The following is a 26993-nucleotide window of genomic DNA, read 5'->3' as shown; positions in this document are numbered from 1 at the left end:
AGGCGCTCTCGAAGACGGATTGAGGGCGAACAAAACGGTCTTCAATGTGCGGGACGGGTCTTCAACGGCTTTTCGTTTCTTGTTTCTCCCGATGCGCGTGGCCCTGATCCCCAGCCACATGCGACCAAGTTTCATGAGGAGCTCGGGCTTTGACAACGCGGGATGACGTCATGTTCGATATCCGGAGTGGGGCACTCGCGTGGCATGTCTGCGACGGCAGGCAACAACGAGTGTTCATCTCGTGCTTATAGATACACCAATGAGACCTGCAAGATGACTCATCTTCAAGATAGCCCTTCACTCTTATTTCCCGGTGTATCCACAGGTTCTTCTGTTCTTCTCACTTACGAACCGCAATGACTAAATTCCCGATTCACGTTCAGCTCCACAGCCGCTACAACGTCTTCGACGCATCAGGGAAGCTACCATTCAGTGTAGTGTTTGGTCTTTGTCGGTTACAAAAGTCTGATACAGACCCTCGATCAATACTTATTGACACGGTCGGTTCAGTCTTCGATGTGCCTTACGCCATAGCGCATGGCCTGTTAACCCTGCATGAAGAACGCCCCGGGGAAGCTAGGCAATGGGTTGAAGTGGATGTAAGCTCGCTTGGAGAGGTTGATGCGAAGAATCGAGGTTGCATTTCAGTTCCGTCCCGGGTTCATCGAACAAAGAGCTGGAGACATGATATCACGGTCCACCTGTGTGCACTTGATCTCCAGGGCGTGTTCGCATTAGTACTGAAGCCGGGAAAGAGATACAGAATATGGATCGCAAGTCGCGACCTTGGCGTCAAGAAATGGACATACAGTGACCAAGAGGAGTTTGCCGACAGTGACGGAGATGGCGAGGAAGCGAGACTGGCCAACAGCTGGCGTCACGGCAATGCAGCTTTCAAAGTCGTCGCTGACCTGAAGTTCCCACTACGGCTTGAGACGAGGATGCGCCTCGTCAATGATATATCGTTGGAAGTTACCGTCGCCAATAGTGGCTCCGAAACTGTGACCGTACAGTCACGGGGCCAGCAGAAATTCCTCGTCCCATGGGGTCCTTCGGCTCCAGAGACGAATACCCTCAACGGTCGCCGCAGGGTCATTGACCAGTCAGAGCTGAATTACCCGCCCACATCAAGTCTCTTCATAATCAATGCGGCGACTGGTGAAATGATGCACAGGCAACAGACAAGCATCTGCCAATTGCGGCATGCGAAGACCGACCTGCGAGCCAAGATGGACGAATTAGTTACATTGAAACCTGGAATCCCTCTAATCAATTCTTTCGACATGGGTAGGATATTCCGAGGCCTTGAGGACGGCCGATATAGAATTCGAATACGTCCAAAGGGTTGCACATGGTGGTGTGGTGAGCTGGAGAAGGAAGAGGGAGAAGGCGACAGGGTTCCCTCGCGTTTGTGGAAGGGTTTCACTGTTCCAATCATGCTGGTTTCAGAGGATGAGTTGGACATAATCATCAAAGATGGGAAAGTAGATGGAAAGGTGTGAGATATGGTCGATGGCTTCGCTGGTGCTAATGCACGCACGCTGACGTCATGTTGGATACCGTCGCGTGGCATACGCGTGGCAAAGTCGTTGCTGCTGTCCGCGCGCAACATCAATTCGAACAACTCCATATGCTTGCAATGGATGCCCGACAGAATGCTTCAGCGGTGATGGAATTATCACTGCACGAAGAGGTAGAGACGGCCGATTTCGGACCGGCGGGGCTTTTTGATTCCACATGACGCCATTTCGAAAAGTCCCCGTTTTACTAATCGACGTTGCCGCCGCGAGCCACGTTCCCAAAAGCTCCAGAACACATCTCGGATACCTAGTTGTATTCTGCAAACCTCACAATGGCTTCATTCTTCCCTCGTGCAGCTTCTCGAGCTCTTCGCGCTTCGGCGCGTCCTGCCCTGCGGGTACAGCGTCCTGCTGCCCCGCTACTCCGTCGCGGAATCGCGCTTCCAGCTGAGCAGCCACGACTGAGGCTGGGATCCATTGGTATGTAGTGTTTGGAGTATATCTCAGATCAACGGTACTGACTACGCGCAGCGCCTAACTTCCAGGCGAAGACCACCCATGGTGACATGGTAAGCTTCTTTTACGAATGCTGCGCAACGTTATCTTATAAATTATACGCTCCTCCAAGATTCTGTGCGTTTAACCCTTGCGCTAGCGCTACGCTAACGCGCTAGCGCAGCGCTAAAAACTTCTTAAAGCTACTAAGCTAATTATAGCTTAAGAAATAAAGGTATTAAATACTATAAAACTTCTAGACTAATAAGTAGGCTTAAACGCAAATCTCTATAAAGCGTCTAAGAGAAAATAGCGCTAATATTAGTAATATAGATTTTAGCGTTATAATAATATACTATTATTACTTTAACTCTATACTTTACCTACGCTATAATATTACTTTATTATATTAGATACACTATTTAATAGCGCTTACTACGCTCTTTTAACTATATTTAAAATATCTATTATTACTATATCTAGTTTATCTACTTACGCGTTACTTCTTTTATTAATACTTATATTATTACTACTATTCTTTCTTTAGTCTTTAAGCTTATAATACCTTAGTTAAATATATATGCTTACGCTATATCTAAAGTATAGATAGAATAAAGCCTATAATAAGCGTAGTAATAATAAGTTAATAGATACTACTAAAAAGACTATAATAGAAGATAATACTAGTAAATAGACTTATTATACTTAGTACTTATATATATAGTAGGTATCTACGTAGCGTAAGTTAACTTAAGTAGTTAAGATTCTTTAATAATATAGATAGTTATTCTAGAACTTTGTCTATATATAGGTAATAAAGTAGTATATAATAGATAGTATAAGAGCTAGTAGTTATAAGAGATAATAATAGACACTACTTAAAGTAGTGCGCACTCTATAGTTAGATTACAGTATCTATAGTAAAAATATACTATTAGCTTATAGGTATAAGTTATTATAACTTATAGAAGAGAAGGTATTTAGTATATTTAAAGCTAGTATAAGTATTAATATAGTTAATTACTATACTACTATACAAGCTATTAAGAAACATATATCTACTTAGTATATATTTATTCTTTACTATTTAGAAAATAAAAAGTAAGAAAAGACTTTAAAAAACTATAAAGCGCTATAGTAGTAACTCTACTTTATTACTAGTATAGTATACTTTTTCTACGCAAAAAAGAGATTAAATATACTATCTATCTACGTTAGTCTCTATTTACAGAGATCTAGCGTATACTAATATATTATTAAAGTTCTTGCTAGCTTTAGTATATACTATATATACTATTATATTAATAGTAGAATAGATAAGATTAGTTAACTTACGTAGGTAAAGTACTCTTTTTATATAACTTCTTCTAGTATATAAACTTTTATAATATTATTAAAACTTTTATAATTTTCTAGAACCTTCTATTTATATATTATTTATTAACTCTAGTAGTAGAGTTAATTATAAGCGTAGGTATATAATCTTTATATAGTTATTATATATAATAATATTAACTTTATAGATTATAAATAATATAAGAACACTAGTTATATAGTAAGCTATTAAGCTTTTACTAATACAGCCTTTATTATATATAATAAGTTACCTACTAATAGACTTACTTAAGATATATATAATCTATTTATACCTCTCTCTCTCTATAATATTATAACTAGTCTAGTGTTAACTAGAAGTAATAATATTAGGCGTTGTATATCTAGCTTACTTATTACTAATATAGTCTAACGCTTATATCTAAAGAGCGTAAAGGTAGTATTTAATTACAATAGTAACTCTTTCTATCTAGCTTTCTCTATTATTAAATAGTTACTATCTTACGTTACTTAGTACTAGTAATTTACTAGTATTCTATAGAATAAGAGTACTATTAAGAGCACGTATACTATGTATAAAGATATATTCTTATATTAGTTAGACTTAAAGGCTACTAATAAGCCTAGCAAAGTTAATAACTTTACTTATTACTTTATATTATATTATAGAGACTAGCTTACTACTAACTATATATAGTCTACTCTATAGAAGTAGTATTACGTAGAGCTACTATATAATAGATAGTAGTAGATTTAACTACTTTCTACTTAGTTTTACGTCTAGATAAACTTATTAGCTACTATTATCTATACTTATTAGATAGCTAATTCTAGTTTTTATACTATATACTTTCTTATTACTAACATAACGTGTTAGAACTATTTATATAGTACTAGAGATAATATAAAGTACTACTTAATAGAGCTAGTTATTACCTAGAGGTTTACTTTATAAGTTAGAGTACTCTTTTACGTAGCTATAAGAGACTATAGACTACTACTAGTTAATACTAAGTAGAATCTCTAGCGTAAGGTAGTTAGAAACACTATATTCTATCTATTAGTGCTATAATTTATAAAGCTTATTAAAGATATCTAATTTACTACCTTTACTTTATTAGCTTAGACATCTTCTAGTCTAGACGTTAACTTCTATACTATATATTAGCTTCTATAAAAGGTTAAGCTATTCTTAACACTATACTATATAGTTAAGTATAGTAATATTAGTATACTACAGCGCTTAGTAGATTCTCTTATTATTATATTCTTAAAGGTAAAGTAGTATAACTATAGTAGAGAGATACTATATTATTAATAGTATTTATTCTTTATAAATACGCCTATTCTTTAGTAGTTAATATTATTATTAGGTCTTATAAACTAGTATAGGTAGTAGTCTACTTTTAAAGCTATTAATTTATACCTTAAGTACCTTAACTATAGTTATAAGCTTAACCTCTATAACTAAAAGAACTCTACGTATAATTTTAATATTATATTCTAGTAGTAAGCTCTTTATAACGCGTATCTAGGTAAACTCTACACTAAACTTAAGTGTTAGTATAGAGAATCTATATTAGATAAGTATATAAGTAATAAAGCTATTTATAGTATATTTTTTCTTAGTTAGAACCTATTTTTAGATAGGTATACTAGCTATTACGCTTCTATTAACACTAGTAGTAGAATATATAATTCTATAGATATCTAATAGAATAGTATAAATAGTCTTAAGGCTAACGTTAATACCTTTAATACTTAGTATATTTACACTCTAACGTCTCTACCTTATAGTATATTAGTAGTAACGCCTAGTAATAGTTATAATAGGTTTATTAATATTAGTAAGTACACTAATCTTACTTATAGTAGCTACAATAGCTAAGTAGATACTACTACTAATAAACATCTATTAACTAGTATTAATTAGCTTAATCTTATATAGGCCTCTAGTTAGCGTAGCTATATATAATATACTCTATAAGTTTATAGAAGTTTATAGAAGTATATAGTAGTATATATAAGTTTATAGTATTAATAAAGTTACTATCTACTTACTACGTAGTTAAGACTACGTTAAGATAGAATTAATATTAAAGCTAGTAAAGGCTACGTATAGGTCTTGCTAGCGTAATTAGCTTAGAACTTTCTATAAGATTACTAGTATTACACTTATTAGAAAGAATTAGCTTAAAAGTTTCTATAAGATTACTAGCATTACTAACTATTCTAGATACGCAAGAGAATAGAGAGTTATACTTTATTTATCTTAACTTATTTAGCTTACGTAAATATTATTAGCTACTAAATAACTATTTATTAGTAAAAGTCTATTATATTAGCTACTAAAGAAACTTTTATTATATAGAAGCTTATTACGTTAGCTACTAAAGAAACTCTATTAAGTAGAAGCCTACTACGTTAGCTACTAAATATACCTTTTTTCTAGTTAAACTAGAACTATTCTATAATATTACTAAGAGAGTAGACAACGTTGCTAGAGGTATAGCGTACACGTCTCTGTTCTTACTATTACCTACTATTTCTTTTCTACCTCTTTCTCTTAGTAGTCTACTACTTTAGGCTAGTACGCTATTTTCTTCTACTTTATACTATTAGAGTAAGAATATTATCTATAGAGCTAGAAAGAGCTAGAGAACTGCATATTACTATTATAGCTAACTAACTACCTAAGTAACTAGAGTACTAAGATAAGGCTATATCTAACTAACTAAATACTTTATTATTAAGTATATATAGCGCTACCTTCTTTAGCTCTAGCTTTATAAACGCCTTACTAATACGCTATTATAGCTAACTAACTATCTAAGTAACTAGAGCACTAAGATAAGGCTATATCTAACTAACTAGATACTTTATTATTAAGTATATATAGCGTTACCTTCTTTAGCTCTAGCTTTATAGACGCCTTACCTATACGCTAATTACTAAATTAATATAGTAGTTACTACTAAAAGTGTAAATCTCTTATCTATAACTTTTATAAGAATCTACTAGGTAATTAGTCTATAAGTTTTAAAAAGTTTATAAAACGTTGCTAGTTAGCTCTAGCTTTATAGACGCCTTACTAACACGCTAATTACTAAATTAATATAGTAGTTACTACTAAAAGTGTAAATCTTTTATCTATAACTTCTATAAGAACTACTAGGTAATTAGTCTATAAGTTTTAAGAAGTTTATAAAATATTACTAGTTAGTCTATAAGTTTTAAGAAGTTTATAGAATATTACTAGTTAGCTTATAAGTTTTAAGAAGTTTATAGAATATTACTAGTTAGTCTATAAGTCTTAAGAAGTTTATAGAATGTTACTAGTTAGTCTATAAGTCTTAAGAAGTTTTACGTTCTAGCTATAGAATAAAAAAAAATAGAAAAAAATAAATAAACTATAACTTAAACCTAGATCTCTCTTTATAGAAATACTCTCTATTTTCTACTAGTAAGCTTAGTAGGCGCTATACTAGCTAGCTAGTAGGTCTCTTCTCTTCTATAGCTAGGTACTTCTATGTAAAAGGCTTTAACTATTAAGCTACTTACTCTAAGTATATTTAATAAAGTATAACTACGTAACTTAATATATAAATAGAGACTATATAGCTATACTAGTTACTTCTCTATTTACTAGGCGCTTACTTAATAATATTACTCTACGTAAGATATAATAGTAGTACTAGTAATATCTCTAACTAGGTCTAAATACAGCTAATTACGTAGTGCTTATTACTACTAATAATAATAACTTTAAAGCTAATTCTAAGTTTACTTAGTACGTCTCTAACTAGTTTAAGCTTCTTACTAACCTTCTTACACTAAGTAGAAGAAGATACTTAAAAAGTATATTAACTTTAAGAAAAAGAATAACCTCTATAGATATAGCGTAGCTATATAATATATATAGTATATTTTTAAGCTATATAGAAGAGCTTATCTACGTTATAAAACTTAGCGCAAGTAAGTTATAATATCTAATAACTTTACTAACCTATAGCGCTAGCGTAATAACACTAGTGTCTAGCTCTCTACTATAAATATTATCTCTAACCTTAGTTCTCTAGAGAAGCGTAGTAAGAACGCGCCTTTTGTAAGTAATCTAACTACTATAGTTAGAGATAAGCCTAATAAGCTAGAGTACTTTAGCTTTTTAGAGAAGTATAGTAAGAACGCGCTTTTTATAAGTAACCTAACTACTATAGTTAGAGATAAGCCTAATAAGCTAGAGTACTCTAGCTCTCTAGAAGAGCGCAGTAAGAACACGCCTTTATAGATAACCTAACTATTATAGTTAGAGATAAGTCTAATAAGCTAGAGTACTCTAGCTCTTTAGAAGAGTGTAGTAAGAACGCGCTTCTATAGATAACCTAACTATTATAGTTAGAGATAAGCCTAATAAGCTAGAGTATGCTAGTAATAGTATTAAGGTCTTTACTTTTTTTAATATCTAGGCCTCTCTTTATAGGCTGTAATTAAGTTACTAGTTATAATACTTCTTACTATCTTCTTAACGCTAGCGCTACTAAAGCTATTATTAACTACTTTCTCTTTATTACTAACTCTCTTATAGTTATTATTATTAATAACACTAGCTATAAGCCTCTAGGCTTCTTAAGCTTATATACTACGCTGCTAAAGCTATTATTAACTACCTTCTCTTTATTACTAACCTTTTTATAATTATTAACCTTACTATATATATCTACTATAAGTAGTATTCTAAAAATAACTATAGACTACGTAAGGCTATTATTAAGTACGCTAGTTATAAGCTTCTAGGTGTGTTTTAAGCCTATAGCTATCTAAGAAGACGCCTCTAGTAGGTATAGTAATTAGGTTATATAGACTAACTATTTAGTTAGAGGTAAGATACTATAATACTTATAGTAAAGAGAGTAGAGAGTAGTAGTAGTCTTAGGCGTAAAGAGTAGCTCTAGCTCTAAGTTTATTTCTAACTACTTTTTTAATAATAGTACTCTAACTCTAACTAACTTTCTAGCACTAGAATATCTACTAGATTAGGTACTTTATTATTAAGTATATATATAACTTCTCTCTACTATCTATTAAGAACTATATTCTAGAGAAGAAACTTATTATTACTAGAGTTCTTCTCTAAAGCTATAACCTTTCTCTACTATCTATTAAGAACTTTAGTAATAACGTTACTCTTAACTTTAACTATAGCTTTAACGCTAAAAAAAAAGCTTATTATTACTAAAGTTCTTCTCTAGAGTAATAACGTTACTCTTAACTTTAACTATAGCTTTAACACTAGAGAAAAAGCTTATTATTACTAGAGTTCTTCTCTAGAGTAATAATATTACTCTTAACTTTAACTATAGCTTTAATACTAGAGAAGAAGCTTATTATTACTAGAGTTCTTCTCTAGAGTAATAATATTACTCTTAACTTTAACTATAGCTTTAACACTAGAGAAGAAGCTTATTATTACTAGAGTTCTTCTCTAGAACTATAACCTTTCTCTACTATCTATTAAGAACTCTAGTAATAATATTACTCTTAACTTTAACTACAGCTCTAACGCTAAAGATATTACTAATAACGTTACTCTTAATATTAACTATAGCTTTAACGCTAGAGAGTTTGCTAGTAATATATTATTTAAACTTTCTAGTAGTAATCTTCTAAGTTACGCTAGATATTTATAGAGTACTAAGTTAGCGTTCTCTACTCTCTCTAAGGCTATTAAGACTCTTCTAGCCTTAACTTTACCTACTACTTTAGAGTCTATTAAGGTAACGTAGACGCTACTTATAAACCTAACTCTACCTATACTCTTTTTAATGCTACTATAAATCTTCTAGCTATAGAAATATTATTTAGCTTCTAATCTACTTATAGCTTCTACTTTCTAGGTAATTTTACTAGTGTCTATTTATCTCTAACTATACGCTAGTAATTAGTAATAGGCTTCTACTCTTTATTATTACTAATTAGGTTAATAATCTTATACTCTTTCTTAACTAGCTATAAGTTTCTTCTTCTCTTCTCTATCTTTACTTTTTAACCTAGTAAGCTATTAGCTAGGCTAAACCTTTATAAAGTAGCTTTATAAATAGATATAGATAACCTTATAGCTATATCTTATATTAACTCTTAATATAATCTTTCTCTATATAATCTAAATAAGCTATAACTAGTCTAGATAACCTCTTACCTATAATATACTCTTACTAGCCTTCTCTACTTATAAACCTACTTTTTATACTTATATTATAAGTAATATAACTATGTTATATAAAGTGTTAACACTATAAAAGATAGATTTTAGTGTAGATATACTACTTGTAGCGTAAGTCTGCTAGTAAGAAGATATAAACTACTAGAACTAGCGTTACTACCTATATAAGTATATAGTAATATATATAAAGAAAAGCATATAGTAATAACTTTAATTCTAACTAACTAAACTCTACTTTCTTACTATAGCTAGTATTTAAACTCTAATCTATAACGCCTACTCTAACCTAATACCTAGGTTGTTTCTTTTAGCAGTACTTTAAATAGCTAGAATAAAATATAGAAGCTAACGCTCTAAGGCTAGTAAACGTTTATATATTATAGTAGTAGCACTATAAAGGTACTACTTACTTATACCTTATAAAGAAGAGAAAGAAGCAAGCTATTCTATATCTATTATTACCTATCTACTATACTTTTACTACTACTACGTAATATTACGTATAAAGATAACTAAGATCTCTATCTAGCTTAGTGTAATATCTATCTTCTTATTATTATTATTATTATTATTATACGCTAAAGGCGTAGAAGAAGTAGAAGTAGAAATAATAAGCGTAGGCGTAGGTGTAAGCGTAATTATTAATAGTAGTATAGCTACTAAATACTAAGTACGCTAAGTATAGTCTTAAAGTAGACTATATTACTATTAGTATATAGTTACTAACTCTATAGTAGTACTATACTTACCTATACTTTCTAACTATGCTAAATCTTAATTTACTTTAGTAGAGCTTATTCTACTACTAGTACTACTATTACTACTATGTAATAAACTATAGTAGTAGTACTAAAAGTATAGCGCGTAAAGCGCTAAATAGAAAGCTAAATAGAAGAGAGTTAGAAGTAGACATTTTAAAGTAGTTACTACTATTATTATTAATATAGAAAGTATTATATAGTATAGAATTACTATAGACTAAAGTCTTAATAGCTATAAGTAAGATTATAGTCTTAAAAAATAGTATATTTATTACTTATTACTTATTACTCTTTACTTCTTACTCTTTATTAATTATCTACCTCTTATATCTATGTACTATATTACTATACTAGTAAAGCTAGCGTTGCAGCTATTAATATAGTATCTCTACTTATTATAACCTTATATTTCTACTAGCTTCTTATACTTACGTACTATATAGAGCTTTAAATCTAGGTATTCTCTATTAATAATAGCCTAATATAGTACTACTATTTAGTATATTAGTTCTTTGCTAGTTTAGTAACCTCTAGCTCTTAACTAAGATATCTAGCTTAACTACTAAGTAGGTAATTTCTTATATATAAAGTTGCTATTTTTTTTACCTTTAGATTTAAATTATACCTATTACTATTAGCTTTTTTTAGCTTATAAGTCTTCTACAAACTTCTAGAAACTTATAGACTAACTAGTAACGTTCTATAAACTTCTAGAGACTTATAAGCTAACTAGTAACGTTCTATAAACTTCTAGAGACTTATAGACTAACTAGTAACGTTTTATAAATACTTAGAGATGTATAGACTACTTCTTCTTCTCTACTATATATAGACTATACTACTAAGTGTAGTAATATAAACTTCTATAAACTTCTATATACTTATATTAGATTATTAGCTAATTATATATTACTACTATTTAAGAAAAAGCGCTTAAGTATAGTATTATAATATAGCTCTTTATAGCAAAGGTAATAGTTAGTTATATTTAGATTTTGTTATATAATATAACACTATAAGAATAATATATAAATAGATAAGTAAGAGATTACTAGATCTATTAAACTATCTAACTCTTACGTGCTATACTATTATTAATACTAAGTAATCTACGTAGATAGCTTTTATTAGATACTAGCTCTTTTTACCTATATAGGTATATTAAACTAGCTAGAGCTAATAGCAAACTACGTACGCAAGACCTAAGAACTAACTTATTAGGCTACTTTAAATACTAGAGCTATTACTACTATTATTATAACTAAAGAAAGGCTCTTTCTACTAGTCTTAATAACTACGTATACTTGCACTAAGCCTTTCTACTAACCTAAGCTAGGTATATAGATAACTAGAGTTAATTAGAACTACCTAAGGTAAGCACTATCTTATAGTATTTTAGGTAGTAAAGCTACTAGTACTAGCTCTACTAGAACTAAACCTAGATAGACTTTTTAGTAGAAGAGACCTAGGCTAGTAACTATAAAATAAATTACCTTTTTTAGGTAATATACTACTACTCTTCTTTTAGAGAGAAAGAGAGTAGCTACTTAGACTAGGTATAAACTAGTAATAAGTATATATAAGTAGAGCGTACTTAATATACGTCTCTACTCTCTTAGAGTAGACCTAATACTTATAGTTATTTCTATAGTATTACTTATAGTAGTTCTTACTAAAGTACTATACCTCTATATCTATCTTTATAATAGTACTAATATAGCTTATTATTATCTTCTTAGACTAGATCTATAACGCGTAACTATTATAACTACTTTTATACTATAAGTCTAAGCGCTAAAGCTTCTAGCTAGTAGCTTCTTTTTTATAGAAAGAAAGAAAGTAAGTATAATATTAACTTCTTATTAACGCTAGCTTAGTTTACGTATATATTATTACTAATACATTACTAAAAGATTAGATAAGAAAACTAAAGAGTAGTATTCTAGTGTTTAACGCAAGAGCACTAACTAACTTCTCTTCTTTCTCTTCTTTCTCTTCTACCTCTACTACTACTACGTTCTTCTTTTTCTCTACTATAGATTTCTAGTCTACTTTATTCTTCTACTTAACTTTCTTATTTTTCTTACTAATAAACTTTTATACTACTTTATTCTCTTTCTCTTTATCTACACTATTATTATTATTATTATTACTAAGAATAGGTAAACTACTTTTATTATTATTATTATTAATAATAAGCAAAGTATTATCTATCTTAGTATTCTTATTCTTATTCTTAGCTAATACTATAGAGGTAATAACTATAGGTAGAAGTAAAGGCGTAATAGTAGAATAACGCTAGAAAGACTATAGATAAAGGTTGTAGTTATAACGTTAGTAGAAAGTCTATACTAACTAACCTTACGCATTAGATACTATACTATATACTAGTTAGTATAGATATTATATTAATACTATTAAAAAACCTACTAGTACTTATAAAAAGTGCTCTATAGTAATCTAGCTATATTAGTAAAGTATTAAGCCTTATTAGTTACTACTATGTAGTAGCGTATAAAGCGCGTAAGTACTTATATTATAATAAGTGTTATAAGTATTTATTAAAGGTTTAAAAAAGCTAAAAAGATTTACTATATTCTAGCGCCTACGTCTATTTACTGCTAAGGCTAATTTTATAGTAAATTGCTAGACGCTGTCTATATATAAATACCTACTACCTTCTACTAACTACTATAAACTACTAGGCTAATAGAATAGTAGCCTCTAGACTCTAAACTAGAAAGAATGTATTGCCTAGCTATCTAAGCTGCGTTAGTAGAGTAAAAGTAAAAGAGTAATAGATATTCTATTAGTAAGTAGAAGTATATTTAATAGTTCTATAGTTTTATATAAACTTATAGAAACTTATAAGCTAATAGAATAATAGACTTTAGACTCTTTACTAAAAGGTAAAGTAATATAGCTATCTATACTATAATAGAAAGGTAAAAGAGAAGGTACGTATTATATAATAATAATAACTAACTATATATTTAGATTTTCTATAATCTTATATAAACTTCTAAAAACCTCTAAGTAAATAAGAATAATAGTAGCTAATTAATATATAGAGTTTATCTACCTAACTATAATACTAGCTTACTTTACTACTCTAATATCTTTTATATACTCTTACTCTTATCTATTAGTTTTTACTTACGTTTACTCTATAATATTACTAATATTTTAATAGCATAACTAGAAGTTACTATTACTATCTCTACTACTTTATTTAGACTAGTAGTCTATTTCTTACGTAACACTAGTTATAGCGTACACACTATATTATAGCTATCTTAACCTCTTAACCTAGGCGTGTAATATCTTACTACTATATAAGAACTTAGAGTACTAGCTATACTAGTAAGAGATAAAAAAGACACTAGACTAGTAGTAGGCGTAGTCTAACTTACGTTTTTGTAAATTTAAGATACTATTAGTAAAAGTATTAAATTAGATTTATAATAGATACGCGCTAAATAGTCTACTATAACCTAGAGACTAGCGTCTTATAGAACTAGAGCTATAATACTACTATTTAGACTATTAACAAACGCTTTAACTTAGACCTACGCGTTTATTCTTATAATACTAGTAGCTATATTATTATCTATACACTAGTCTAGTAGAGGTAGATATATAGATAACTAAGACTCTAATAGTATACTCTAAGTTTTTATTATTCTTAACTATCTTCTATTATCTAGAAGTACACTATACTTTACTTAAGAAGTATTTAGTATATTACGTAGTTAATATAGTAATAGTGCTACCTTACTATCTACGTTATAATACTACTATATATATAGAAATAGTATCTAGTTAATACTATTTAGAAGAGCTAGGTCTTTATTAGCTCTAGTATCTATATCTACTAATATATTGCTAACCTAGATACGCGTAACCTAGTCTATATATACACCTAGTAGTATAGAAAATTATTAATTCTCTCTATATAAAAGTACTATTACCTACTATACTATAAATACTCTAACCTAAGTATATATTAGATTAGTAAGCGTACCTCTATAAGGCTCTATAGAGCTAATAAGAATATTAAAGGCCTCTTTAATCTACTACTTTAGTTACTAGGTATACTTAGAATAGTAGGCCTTTAGTGCTATATAAAGTTGCTAGTCTATAGATATAGTATATTTATCTAGCTACTTAAGAAACTTATAATAGTAATAGTTATTACTTATAACCTTTAGCTAAGATAGCAGTATATTTACCTACCTTTATCTATTAGTTTTAGACTAAAACTTATAACTATCTCTAGATAACCTTACCTAAGATACTACCTTATTATCTATAGACTAAGACGTAGATAGGCTAATAGATATATTAATATTACTAGGCGTTACTATCTATAAAAGTCTACTAGCTACTTATAAAGATAGAAGCTAATAATAAAACTATTATACTTAAGCTAGAAGCTTTAGCTTTAGAACTACTATAATATCTAGTTAATTAACTCTATTATAGTTAAAGAGCTAGTATAGAAGAAAGATAAATACTTAGCTAGTATATCTAGCGCTTTTCTCTCTATAACTAATTTACTACTATAGGTCTATAATACTTTTAGTAATTAGTATATTCTATATTACAACTCTTATAATATCTAGTAGATTTATACCTATTCTAAGAGATGTTATTACAAAGATAATATAGATATAAGAAGTAAAATACTTAAACTTATTATACGTTACGTCTTTATTATACTATATAATATAAGTAGTATACGTTTTAACTACGTTAAATACATACTAATTCTTAGCTAATAGGTTAGTGCTATAGTGTTAATTATCTAGAAAGTTCTTTATTATATATATAAGTATTATTATAGCCTATTCTATAGTATTCTAGAGTTAGGTTCTTCTATTAATAAAGATAATTATCTTAGGCTATATTATAGGTGTAGTAGCCTCTTTAGTTATAGATAGTAGTAGTAAGAAAAAAAGAAAATTCTATAATATAGACTTACTAAGTAGTATCTTTATAATAGTTATAGACGTATTAGGCTTATTAATAGTTATTTAAATTAACTTAGTCTTATAAGTATTACGCTCTAGACAGTAGAAACTAGTAGTATCTAATACCTACTTAGTAGAGTTAAGGTCTAACGTAGCTAAATAACTAAACTAATTAATATTTTATATAAGAATACTATAGAGTTTACCTAGCTATATAAAAGTAGAATAGAATACTTTCTACTAGATAATAAGATAGCACTTATTAATTATAATAATTCTAATCTATAACTAGAAGGTTATGTCTCTTAACGCAGTCTAGAAGATACAACTAGATATCTACTTAGGCTTTATTAATATATAAGTATACTTACTATAAATAATCTTATTAATAAGCTTATAAAACTAAGTATAAGTTCTTATATTAACTAAGTAAGGTCTTACGCTATTAAGATAACGTATATTACTAAGCTACTTATTCTCTAGCTTAGAAAGTAGTATTAACTATAGTATAATCTTCTTAGTTAATACTAAATACGCGTAAAAGATAAAGCTCTTGCTAAAGCTAGTTATAGTAATTAATAACACGTTGCCTCTTATATAAATAAAATACTAAAAAGTGTATATCTACTTATTACGTAGTTTAAGTACCTTACTACTATAACTATAGAATAGTACACGTCTTAGATAATACTAAATAACCTACTTTTATAATACTACATGTTATTTCTATCTTACATTCTCTACTAGTAGAGAAAGTTTCTCTAATCTTATATCTAGAATTATAGTAATATATTAATTAATTAGAAGTATAGCTTATTTAATTACTATACGCTTAAGCGTAGTAATAGTGTAACTCTAGTACTATCTACTATATTTATCTACTTTTTACTTTATTTTATACTTTACTATAGCTACTCTATAAAAATAACTAGCTATAAGAAGTTACTAGTAGTCTAAAGAACTTTATAGAAGTTTATAGAAGTCTAAGAAAGTTACTACTATATAGCTAGTAGCTAATCTATCTACTATAAGCCTTAGTAGCTAGCTATTAGCCTAGTAGTCTATAGAAGTCTATAGTGTTCTATAACACTATAATATTGCTATTAGAGCACTATAGTACTATAGTAACGTAACACTATAATACTATAATATAACGCGTATAGTAAACGTAACTATAACTAGTATAAAAGTTTATAGAGAGTTATAAAGCTTTATAAAACTTTATAAAGCTTTATAAAAGTTTATAGAAGTTTTAGCGTAAGTATAAAGTAAGTAGAATATAGTAAGTAGGTTAGTAAGACGTAATTACGCTAAAGAGCTAAAATATTATCTTTTATAACGCTGTACTTCTCTATTAATACTATACGTAAATTAGACCTAATAAATATAATAGTATTAAGAAGAACTTACGCTTTTTATTACATCTAATACTATAATAAGGTAAGATAGTAGTATTATAGTACTAATAAATAAACTTTACTAAAGTTATAATTTAAAATACTTATTTACTAAAAGTTTTACTATTTTTTCTTAGACGCTTTATAAAAGCCTTACTATAAGTATTATATAATTAGCTCTTATTAGCTAAGAAGTTTAGTTTATACGCTAGCTCTATAATTAGCTAAGAAGTTTTTAGAAGCTATAAAGAGTTTTTAGAAGCTGCAAGGACTTGTAAGCAAGGTTTTTTGCGGGGCGTCTGATTCATGAGATAAGCGCAACGCATGCTAACTTCAAGTAGGACTTCCACAAGTTCTTGGACAACAAGTGGACTATCCTCTTCAGCCACCCTGCCGACTTCACACCCGTTTGCACGACTGAGCTTGGGGCCTTTGCGAAGCTCAAGGATGAATTCGATGCGCGCGGCGTCCAGATGATTGGCTTGGTACGCGTCTATCGGCTCATTGACAGATCAAGATTGGCCTACTGACATTGCTGTAGAGCGCCAACGACCTGAGCTCTCACGACCAGTGGATTGCCGACATCAACGAGACCTCCAACACCACCGTGCAGTTTCCCATCATCGCCGATGCCGACCGCCACGTCGCTTTCCTCTACGATATGATCTCGCAAGACGACCTCGATGCGCTCCAGAAGAACGGCGGCATTGCCTTCACGATCCGTTCGGTTTTCATCATCGACCCAGCGAAGAAGATCCGCCTCACAATGTCATACCCCGCGAGCACCGGCAGGAACACCGCGGAGGTTCTGAGAGTCATCGACAGCTTGCAGACGGGAGACAAGAAGGGCATTGCTACACCTATTGACTGGCAGAAGGGCCAAGACGTCATCGTACCACCCAGCGTCAGCACTGAGGATGCCAGGAAGAAGTTTGGTGATGTCAGGGAGGTCAAGAAGTACCTGCGCTTCACCAACGTTGGGCAATAGACGGACAACAAGCGGAAATGTAAGATAGAAGATACGAAAAGAGCCTCGTGAAGTTGATACTTTTCGGTTCTTTGGCCCGACAAACAAACTCTTCCAGCCTTCATCGTGCAGTTGTGGTGCCGCAAGGGCTGCCCAGCACTGTCCATCACCATCGTTCACGTTCATATCATTCCAGCGTTTACTACTACTCGCGATGACAAAAATGGCAGTTCTGAAGTGTGCTTTACTTCTCGTACTCCGACCTCGATCCCTAGGCTACATTCAGAATAGACTTAATACTTCGAATAGCCTCCTCTGATTCCCTCTCTGCAAGGGATGCAACAAAATACTGGCAGTGCGTTGCGTCTAGTCGTGCTCTGACTGCAAAAACTTGTTCAGAGTACGTCCTTATAAGGAACCAGATATCTTCGTAGTCTTTTCGTTCTTGTCTAAAATGATATGCATTCAGCTTGCTAGCCATTGCGCTCACTATGTCAATGAGAGGAAGCTGCTTTGATCCGAGGTCTGTGTCGTAGGTCACAATCTCCGAGTTGCTTTGAATGTCGGTAGGGGCGCCGAGAGAGCCTGTCGCAGAAGTTATCGATTTGTCCATCATAGTCAGCCGCGAGAAAACAAAGAGTGACGCTTGCCTCCGAGGATTATATCTACGGCAACCCAGAGTTCTGGAACACCAGGATCCAAGGGGCCGCCGACCAGAACGAAAATTCTCATCACGCCGGACGTAGGGCCAGCAGGACGACGGACTCTATGACCTCAGTTCGTCGCTGGACAGATTAATGGCATATTGAGTTGCTCACCTGGCTTGCACGGAAAGCACATCGATGGCCCGTTGCATCGTACATCCGACAGCCACGTCAACGTCTTGGGTATCGCGAATGCTTCCTCGAAGCTTCAGCGCAAATCCGCCCATAAAGGCGTAGGGGACGGCGTTGACTTGGAATACCCGAGACATGAGGTCTGCCGCAGCGAATAATTGAGAGGTAACAGCACGATTTGCCGCAGCCACCAAGGCATGCTGTTGTTCAGGGCTATACGTTCCCGGTTGTTGTTGAGTTGCCCGGGAACGAGACATCCCGAAGATAGAAAGGTTGACTGAGAAGATGAGACGAAAACCGAGTATTGTAATATACCTAGGTGAACATTATACAGAACAACGTATATCTGACTGGAAGACGAAGAGTTGGCAGTAGCTAGTCTGAGAATGTGATACAACATTTGTTCCTCATTATGAGCAGTTCAAGTCACCAACAGATAAGAAGACCTCAGAATTGAAAGCGCGCGCGAATTTGACCATCGCGAATCCTGGCGCGAACTGTTTCGTTGTGAAAGGAGTGTGTGCCTTGAGCGTGTGTTTCATGATCATAGCGCGTTAAGTGCAACTGAATGGCACAGCAGCGCTTAACTGCGCCGCGGCGAACCGCCTCCTTGTCCACCAGTGTCGTAGCTGAACAGAAGTTTAGCCAAAAACGACGAAACTTTGTCTTCAATTCTTGGTCATTTGAGTTCGAAGAGACGACGGTAAACCAGACACAACAGTTTCGGCGATCGTGGATTGACGGTCGGGTATTTGATGTTGACAAACTCCAAATCACATCCAGGCTTGCTTTTTCTCGATCATCAGACGGAATTTGTTGAGACATAGACGATTGTAATGCTCCGAGCTATCCTAGAGATCTCTGCGTTGTTACTACGCCTGCGTCCGCGCCTTATACGTAGTCCCTCTCCGTAGACCTTGGATCCGGGGATGCTACACCACGAAACCGCGTGGCCCAATATCCTTCGGCCAATTCCGCGCCAATACGACGCTCCTTGGTTCGGACAACGTCATTCCAGGACTCTTTCAGATTGATCGGTTTGTTTGGAATTTCCAGGAGACACGAGGTGAAGTCAAGTGGAACCGAAGCCCGGACTTTCTCGTTCTTTCGCCCTACCCACGCTAAATCATTTTCGGCGTCAAGGTTCAAATGCTCTAAGCCCCATTGTTCGGTCAGATTCATGCCGTCTATAAGGTCTGTGAGTGCAACCATATCGTTGGTGTCGAGAAGACTTTGTGCGAATACTTCTAGTATCGGGTACGGGAGACCCATGTGGCTACGCTCAATATTGGAGGATACGCATTCGATGTGCGCGTCTTCCGAGGGGATCAATGTGAAGCACAGTGCTTTGTTTACGACTTTGAACCGGGGGAAAGTGTGCAGTAGCGACCGCGGGGCGGGTGGGCGAGGCGCACAGGTTTCGTAATTGTCGGCTGAGCCCAGAAGTGCAGACGCTTCTTCAAGCTGTTCTGTGGGCACGCACACCTCCCAGTCCTAGTAGTTCAGGTCAGCAGTACAAGGATTGAGACAATCTAGAGAACGGGGCGTCACTTTGAGCTTACCCTGCGCACCCTTCCGGCGCCGTAGTAGATCAGAGCGGAAATACCAACGAGACAGCAGGTAATGCCAGCTCCATCTAGTAGCTTCGTAACATCTAGAATCTCCAAAGTGCCGTGTCCCCCGCAACTTGGAAGCTCATCGTCGGGGCTTCTATTCATGACAGCGGGGTCATTGAAGTGCTCGACGGGGATTGGTTTGGGAAACGGCAGGCGAGTCAGATCCCGCTTCTCCTCCGTTGTGTTATGTGCCATGGTGCAATTTTTTATATACGGGTTGGGGATCGGAAAGAACGGTCGATTGATGACAATTGGAAGGGGGCGATAGCGCATGCGCGGGTGCTCGCCCACAGGCTAAGGTGTTCGACCGCGGCTTTGAGAACGCGGTTGGCGATGGGCACTGATTTTGCAGGTGGGAGACGTCTGCGCTGCAGCGTAGCGAATGTTGTTGTCGCCGAGAACTGCACTCTGGTGTGAAGATGTTGCTTGAGACGACCGCTCCGCCCCGCGAATCCCCACGCCACAAGCGTGGCACTGGAGGTATCTCGTAGCAGCAACTAACAAGGCTCAGCACACTTGGGTCGCGATCACCAAATTTAAGACCTCTGATATGTGTTTTCGTTATGCTACTTAGCTTGAGTAGTCCCACCTATCAAACATGTCTGGCAGGAGGCTAAGGTACAGCCGCGCCACTTCTAACGGCCTTTCCGCATCTGGACGCATGCACGGGTTCGCAAGTGCCAAGCCTGCGAGGACCCTGGAGGCCGTGATTCGTCAAGGAAACAGATCGTTTTGGCCCCCAGATGTTGACAAAAGTAAGTTGGAAAATCCCCCGGTATAACTTCGTCCTGAATTAGCACCACCATGGCAGCTTCCTACACTAACTTTCGTGGCTGTATTATCCACCACATTTTTATATCCTGGAATATTTCAAGTCACGCCAGTACAAGATTTATCGAGGGCAATGTCTACAACGACTGAAGTTCTGCGAGGTATGTCTATTGGTCAATCTTCGTTTCAATGCTCACTGACGAGTGTCTGCTTATAGATGTTCCATCCTCACAACCAAGCCCCCATGAATCTATCACAGACCCCTACTGGACTAAGGAAGCGCTCTTCGGGTTGTTCGGCATCCTGCTCGTCGTACTCATCCCCTGCATTGGTCTGCTGTTTAAAGCTTGGCTGGCCAGACGTCGAGGCACGAAGCTATGGAGAAGAGACTCTAATAGTATGCTTGCTGACCAAGTCTCTTCGTTACAGTGTTGACTGAACACAGGCAACAACACTCCCGCCGCAGGCCATCCTAAAACACGACGAGGAAGGCAATCTCGCAACAGAAGAGGTCAGAACAACACGGTCGTCATCATGTGTTGAGGCTCGGATGTTGGAAGACGGATGGATAACAACAGTATTCCGTTCGAGGTACGTGGTGCCACGCAAACAATACAAGCACGTCGGCGTTGAGGGAGTTCGCGGGTCATCTTTTGGGTTTGGTTAGCATCGCAAGAAAAGTATGGAGTCTTACTGGCATATATTCCTATCCAGTCTCAGTATCAGGGTATCATGCGCAGCCATCCTCTACATCCCAGCCGGTGCCGCGGACGACAGCCTGACAACCTGTCCTCCATCGCCTCCAGCCTCTTTCTTCCATCCGAGCACCTCGTCCTTGTTCCTCTCCTTGTTGACTTCCCACGGGTTGATGAAACCAGCGCTCAGGTTACCCGTCTTCACACCTTGGATGGCCAACTTCTGCTTCGCCTGCGCAATGTACGCATTCAGATAACCTTGGGTGATGAGACTGCCACATATACACTCCAACTCTAGTAAATCATACTCGTGGGTATACGGCTGTACTCCTTCCATGCCGATAAAGTCCGGGTCGATGTATGTCGATTTGCTTGTTGATGCATGGTCTTGGTAGATGTGACCAAAGTTGCGACGGCCGGGGCCACGGTCTTGCGCGGCCATTGCGGCGTTTCTGATGAGCGAGCGCGCTTCTAGGAAGCGGAATACAAGGACAGCTGCGTTGAGGTCGAGCAAAGCAGCCGATTTCGATGCTTCCCCTATGCTTCCAGTAAGGATGAATACCTTGCGGAGGAGTGACCACCATACGAGGGGCTCGCAATAGTTCCCGATTGGGTAGAAAATACGGTATTTGATCATGAATTCGGCACTTGGGTGGGAAAGATCCAGGTTCGTTATCCGACGGAACGTTTCGAGGTCTCCCCTACGAATCGCACGACACAGCGGTTCGAAGACTTCCCGGAAGCCCACGCATGCAGGGTCGTTGTAGATGAGTTCGTTTGGGAAACGACCGAGGAGTATGTTAGCAGCGACAAGGCAGACTGCGATTAAGCGGCGCTGCTTTGGACACTGCCCGTGGCAACCTCTGTATGCTAGCTCAAGAACAAGCTGAGCTCCGTAGAAGTTGGTGTTGCTGAAGTGGTACCGCCCGAGGTAGTAAAGGAAGGTAATGCGCTCCGCAGCCGGGTAGATGTGTAATGGTGGTGAGGAGTTCGATATGTTGTTGAAGATGGTCTCGCAGCTCCCCAGCTTATCGGCCTGGAAGAGGGTCTTCAAACATATGTTTGCCATCTTGTAGATTCCAACCTTCTTCCCGTCAGGCTTACCGTCCTTGATACCTCCGGGTACAGTGTTGCGGTCGTTGAGACATATGATGAAGGCCTGTCGCACGATATTCGCTGCCCGCTCTGGCAATGACTCGCTTTGGCCATCCTCGTCCGCGTCGGTGGTAATGAGATGCATCGTCAAGTCCGGTCTCTTCTCTAATCCAATCGCTACTCTTGCGAATACCTTGGCATAATACATGATGGTGGGAAGCATCAGAATGCCTTTGGTAGGATGCTGCAATGCGCTATTTGCTCGTCTGGCGTCGCGTTAGCGTGAAGTAATTTGATGGCTACTTCCATCAACATACGACTGGAGATCTGTCATCAACTCGAAAATCAACACAAGATTCTCTGCGTCCATGTCTCGGAGAAAGGTCATCCATCCGACAAGGAAGGTGACCAGCGAACCCCAAGACTGAATAGGTCTGCCCTCCTCATCCTCAGACTCTGCAGTCTCAGTGACGACTCGCCTGACGAGATCCTCGAGACGTTTCTCGGACTGTTCGTTGTTTGCAGGATAGTTCTGCTGCAAGGACTGGATGAGCTCTTGATGGTCTGGCGGGAAAACATTGCCTTCGCCTGGCTCCAGCAGTACGATGGACTGCAATTGATGCGGATCTCCGGCTTGTATCGCAACGTTAACTGCCGTGCATAAGCGCGTCTCTACATCGGGTTGACCCCGGAAGAACGACATGGCTACAAAAGCCACCGTTGGTGGTTGAGGAAGGATTGAGCTAGAGGGTGGAGCGCAAATAGAAGGAGCTGCCCGCTTTCGCATTAGCGTCAGGTCCTAGCTCCAGACCTCGCTATCCGCCCCATCCCTGTCGACGATCCGGACGAGGCCTCTCATTCGTTCCATCAGCTTGGGTCGACTTTGGCTGCTAGGATAGCAGTAAACGTGGGAAGATTGACTTTCAATAATTTAAGGATACTTTCAACTACCCGTCTTGCCAGCAGGCGGAATCAAGCCAGCCCAACGATGGCTCAGTGTTGTCAAAAGCAACGTTGCAGCCCGAAAGGCTTTCACATGTCACCTGCAGGACAATGCAACGGGCCCACCGTGACATCACAAGTCGTAATATGCGAAACACAACACCGGAAGCTGCACGTTTCCGCAAGGCTCCGTGTGAAAAGCTGAACGTCACGTAAAATGGATCAAGGTCATGCATATCAAGATGCCGCAGCCATCTTCTCGCCTCCGTCTCTCCATCTCCCCTCTCTCCGAACGAGAGAAAGTCATCCGTCACGATGGGCTACTTCATGAGCTACATCAAATACTTCCTCACTCACCCCATTCTCTTCATCTACGAAGTCATACAATATGTGCTCGACTTTGTGCTCTCGCCAGCACCGCCGCCACCGCATGCAAACCTCGTACGACCTAAGATCGCAGTCATCGGGGCGGGCCTGACAGGCGTATCCGCTGCATCGCACATTGTCGGTCATGGCTTCGACTGTCGCATCTTCGAAGCCGGATCCAAGAAGAATCTCGGTGGAATTTGGAGCCGGGTGAACAATACGTCTGGTCTGCAAATACACTCGCTCATGTACCGGTTCCACCCTTCGGTGCATTGGAGCCGAGGATATCCGGATCGCCAGCAGATTGTATCACAGATCAGGTCGCTTTGGGAACGATACGGTCTTGAGAGTAAGACGGAGTTTAACATGCGTGTTGAGAAGGTGTACAAAGATCCTCACGGACGATGGATCATCAACGACCCCTCTCACGGACGATTCAATGGCGTCATTGCTGCGATTGGCACCTGTGGTGACCCTAAGATGCCAACGCTTCCCGGTCAAGAACACTTCAAGGGCGAAATCTGGCACAGTTCCCAACTCGACGGTAAAGTCGCGAAAGGAAAGAAGGTCGCCATTATAGGCGGTGGGGCCTCAGCTGTCGAAGCCCTTGAATTTGTCGCCAGCGCAGAAGCAGAACACGCCAACGTACTGGCTCGATCTGAGAAGTGGATTATCCCGAGAAACCCTTTCATCGACAGTCTTCTCGCTTTCAACATCTTCGGAATGGAGACCATCTTCAGTTGGATTCCGGAGTATATCCTACGTCTCTTCTTCTACCGCGATCTCTACGACATTTCACCAGCATCCAACAGCGGAAAGGGTCTCTTCACCGAAACACCGATGGTAAACGACTCAGTCCTCGACCTCATCCGCTCAGGTGAAGCATCATGGCTCCGCGGCGATATCCTGGGCTACGATGAGTCCGGCACCGGCATCAAATTTAACAAGCGCGCACGAGGTGTGCCCAAGAATGGACCCGGTTCCGAGAAACTGATCGAAGCCGACATCGTCATCATGGCGACAGGTTACAAGCGTCCAAGCCTAGGCTTCCTCCCAGATGAGGTCTTCAACGAGCCGTATGAACCACCAAACTGGTACCTCCAGGTCTTCCCACCAGAACACCCTTCCATTTGCGCAAACAACTGCACCTACGTCAACGCCATCGGCACGGTCGGCAACTACCACATCGGCATCTACACGCGCTTCCTACTCATGTACCTCGTCGACCCTCTCGCTCGACCGCGTACTTGGTGGATGAAGCGCTGGATCGACATGACGCGGTTCATCAAGACCAAGGCTCCTGGTGGCGCTTTCGACTTCTTCACGTACTCGGAGCTCATCTACTGGTTCGTGTTCACGATCGCGATCAACCCGTTCAGGTGGAAGTGGGCGGCTTTTGTGTTGTGCGGTATTGGTAAGGGATTGCCGTTGAGTGTGGTCGAGCAGGAAGACAGGGCAAGGGATGGCCTGGGTATGAGGCATATTTTAAGCAACCATGATAACGGGGAGGATTAGACGTGTGTCGAAGCGCGATGTAACCGTAGATGTTTAATTCGAGAGGTTCTTCTACCCCAAATATATGCTCGGGAGATTGTAACCATCGTGCGCAGTATGGTTTAATTTGTACCGCTGTCTTGCTGGGTGTCTGGTTGCTTCGTTCGTGGGGGTGACATGTCAACTTGACTCCACGGGTCGCATCAAGGCTCTGATCCTTTCTCTCGCGGCATCTAGAACATCATTCAAGTAAACTTTCGGCTTCCAAGGGTGGGAGTGACGTGATCTCATGGACCCTTACATGCGCTTCCGAGCTTCTTCAAATTGCCATATGATGCAATTTCTCAACTAGACCACCTAAGCAAACTTTCGGCATTCCAGAATGGGAGTGACGTGATCTCCTGGACCCTGACAGCCGCTCCCGAGCTTCTTCAATTTGACTCACGATGCAATCTCTCGACTAGAACACCATCTAAATAAACTTTGAGCATCGCAGGGCGGGAGAGGCGTGATCTCAAAGACCCTGATGACCACTTCTGTAGTTCCTCGAAATGACAGACGATGCAATCTCTCGATTTAGCAAGCTTTCGGTATCCTAGGATGGAATTGACGTGATCTCAAAGACCCTGATGACCACACCCGTACTTCCTCAAGATGACATCGGAGGCAATCTCTCCACTAGAACACCACCTAAGCAAAGTTTCGACATCCCAGGGTGCGAGGAACGTGTTCTCAAAGATCGGTCCAAGGTTATTTCCGCTCCCGAGCCTCTTCAGTCTGTCGACGATGTCACGATGCAATCTCTCAACACAGATCACATGATCTAGGTCCGCAAAAACGAAGCACGTGCAACGCGAATTGTCTGTTGTAAGAATGAAGCGGGCTTACCAGTCATTAAATATCCCAATCTTGCTCTGTGAGGTTACTGTCTACCGTGTTCACTAAGAAAAGGAGCAGGCGGTGAGGTTTTCCTATCGATATCGCAGATTGCATGGTCGGTGCCTCTGCCACAAACTCCACCCCCTTTTGCACATTTTGAAAAGTTTGCTCGGATGCTCATAATTTACTGACTCTTGAGGGTATTCGGATGATACGAATAGAGTTGTGCAAAGAGGGACCGGCTGGGTACACATGAGGCGCGTCTGACCCCATGCATCGCCATGGCAACAGTGTTGCAAATGCGAAAGGCGCCGGGCAAAACCACACCGTCATGCGGAGGGATGAATCGCAAAGATTGGCAACGGACGATATGCGCGAGGGTATGTTTGGAAAATCATGAGGATGTACCCCGCGGGAAGACGAAACCGCGTTGCAGATTTAAATATACCCTCATCAGGTGTCGCAATAATTCGTGAGACTCTTAGCAAAACCCACCGAATCTAGTAATTTTTATCCACCCCTGCATCCATCCCAACATCGCCACCCTAACACAACTCTATTAGTTTTTAACTTTTTCTAGATATTATTGCAGAAATAGAACGCCCGAGGACTCCTAAACAAGATAGCTGTC

General features: G+C 37.4%; 3 protein-coding genes across 3 annotated transcripts; 2 read left to right on the top strand and 1 right to left on the bottom strand.

Moving 5' to 3' along the window:
• Nucleotides 1-17174: 17174 nt before the first annotated feature.
• J4E83_005069 (uncharacterized protein) lies at nucleotides 17175-17689 on the top strand (the record flags this gene model as incomplete). Its single annotated transcript, XM_049331991.1, has 2 exons — nucleotides 17175-17186; nucleotides 17243-17689. The coding sequence occupies 2 exons, from the start codon at nucleotides 17175-17177 to the stop codon at nucleotides 17687-17689; spliced, it is 459 nt and encodes a 152-aa protein (XP_049189086.1).
• A 3949-nt stretch (nucleotides 17690-21638) lies between these two features.
• Nucleotides 21639-23384, bottom strand: J4E83_005068 (uncharacterized protein; the record flags this gene model as incomplete). Its single annotated transcript, XM_049331990.1, has 2 exons — nucleotides 21639-22947; nucleotides 22999-23384. 2 exons carry the CDS (start codon nucleotides 23382-23384, stop codon nucleotides 21639-21641), a joined length of 1695 nt encoding a protein of 564 aa, XP_049189085.1.
• Nucleotides 23385-23938: 554 nt separating this feature from the next.
• J4E83_005067 (uncharacterized protein) lies at nucleotides 23939-25504 on the top strand (the record flags this gene model as incomplete). The annotated part of the gene is made up of 1 exon (XM_049331989.1): nucleotides 23939-25504. One exon carries the CDS (start codon nucleotides 23939-23941, stop codon nucleotides 25502-25504), a length of 1566 nt encoding a protein of 521 aa, XP_049189084.1.
• Between the last annotated feature and the right edge of the window lie 1489 nt (nucleotides 25505-26993).

Source organism: Alternaria metachromatica (genome assembly GCF_023757995.1).
Source record: "Alternaria metachromatica strain BMP 0045 chromosome Unknown scaffold_9, whole genome shotgun sequence".
NCBI classification, from domain to species: Eukaryota; Fungi; Ascomycota; class Dothideomycetes; order Pleosporales; family Pleosporaceae; genus Alternaria; species Alternaria metachromatica.
The sequence above is the reverse complement of the archived record's forward strand: the minus strand, read 5'-3'. Positions and strand labels throughout refer to the sequence as shown.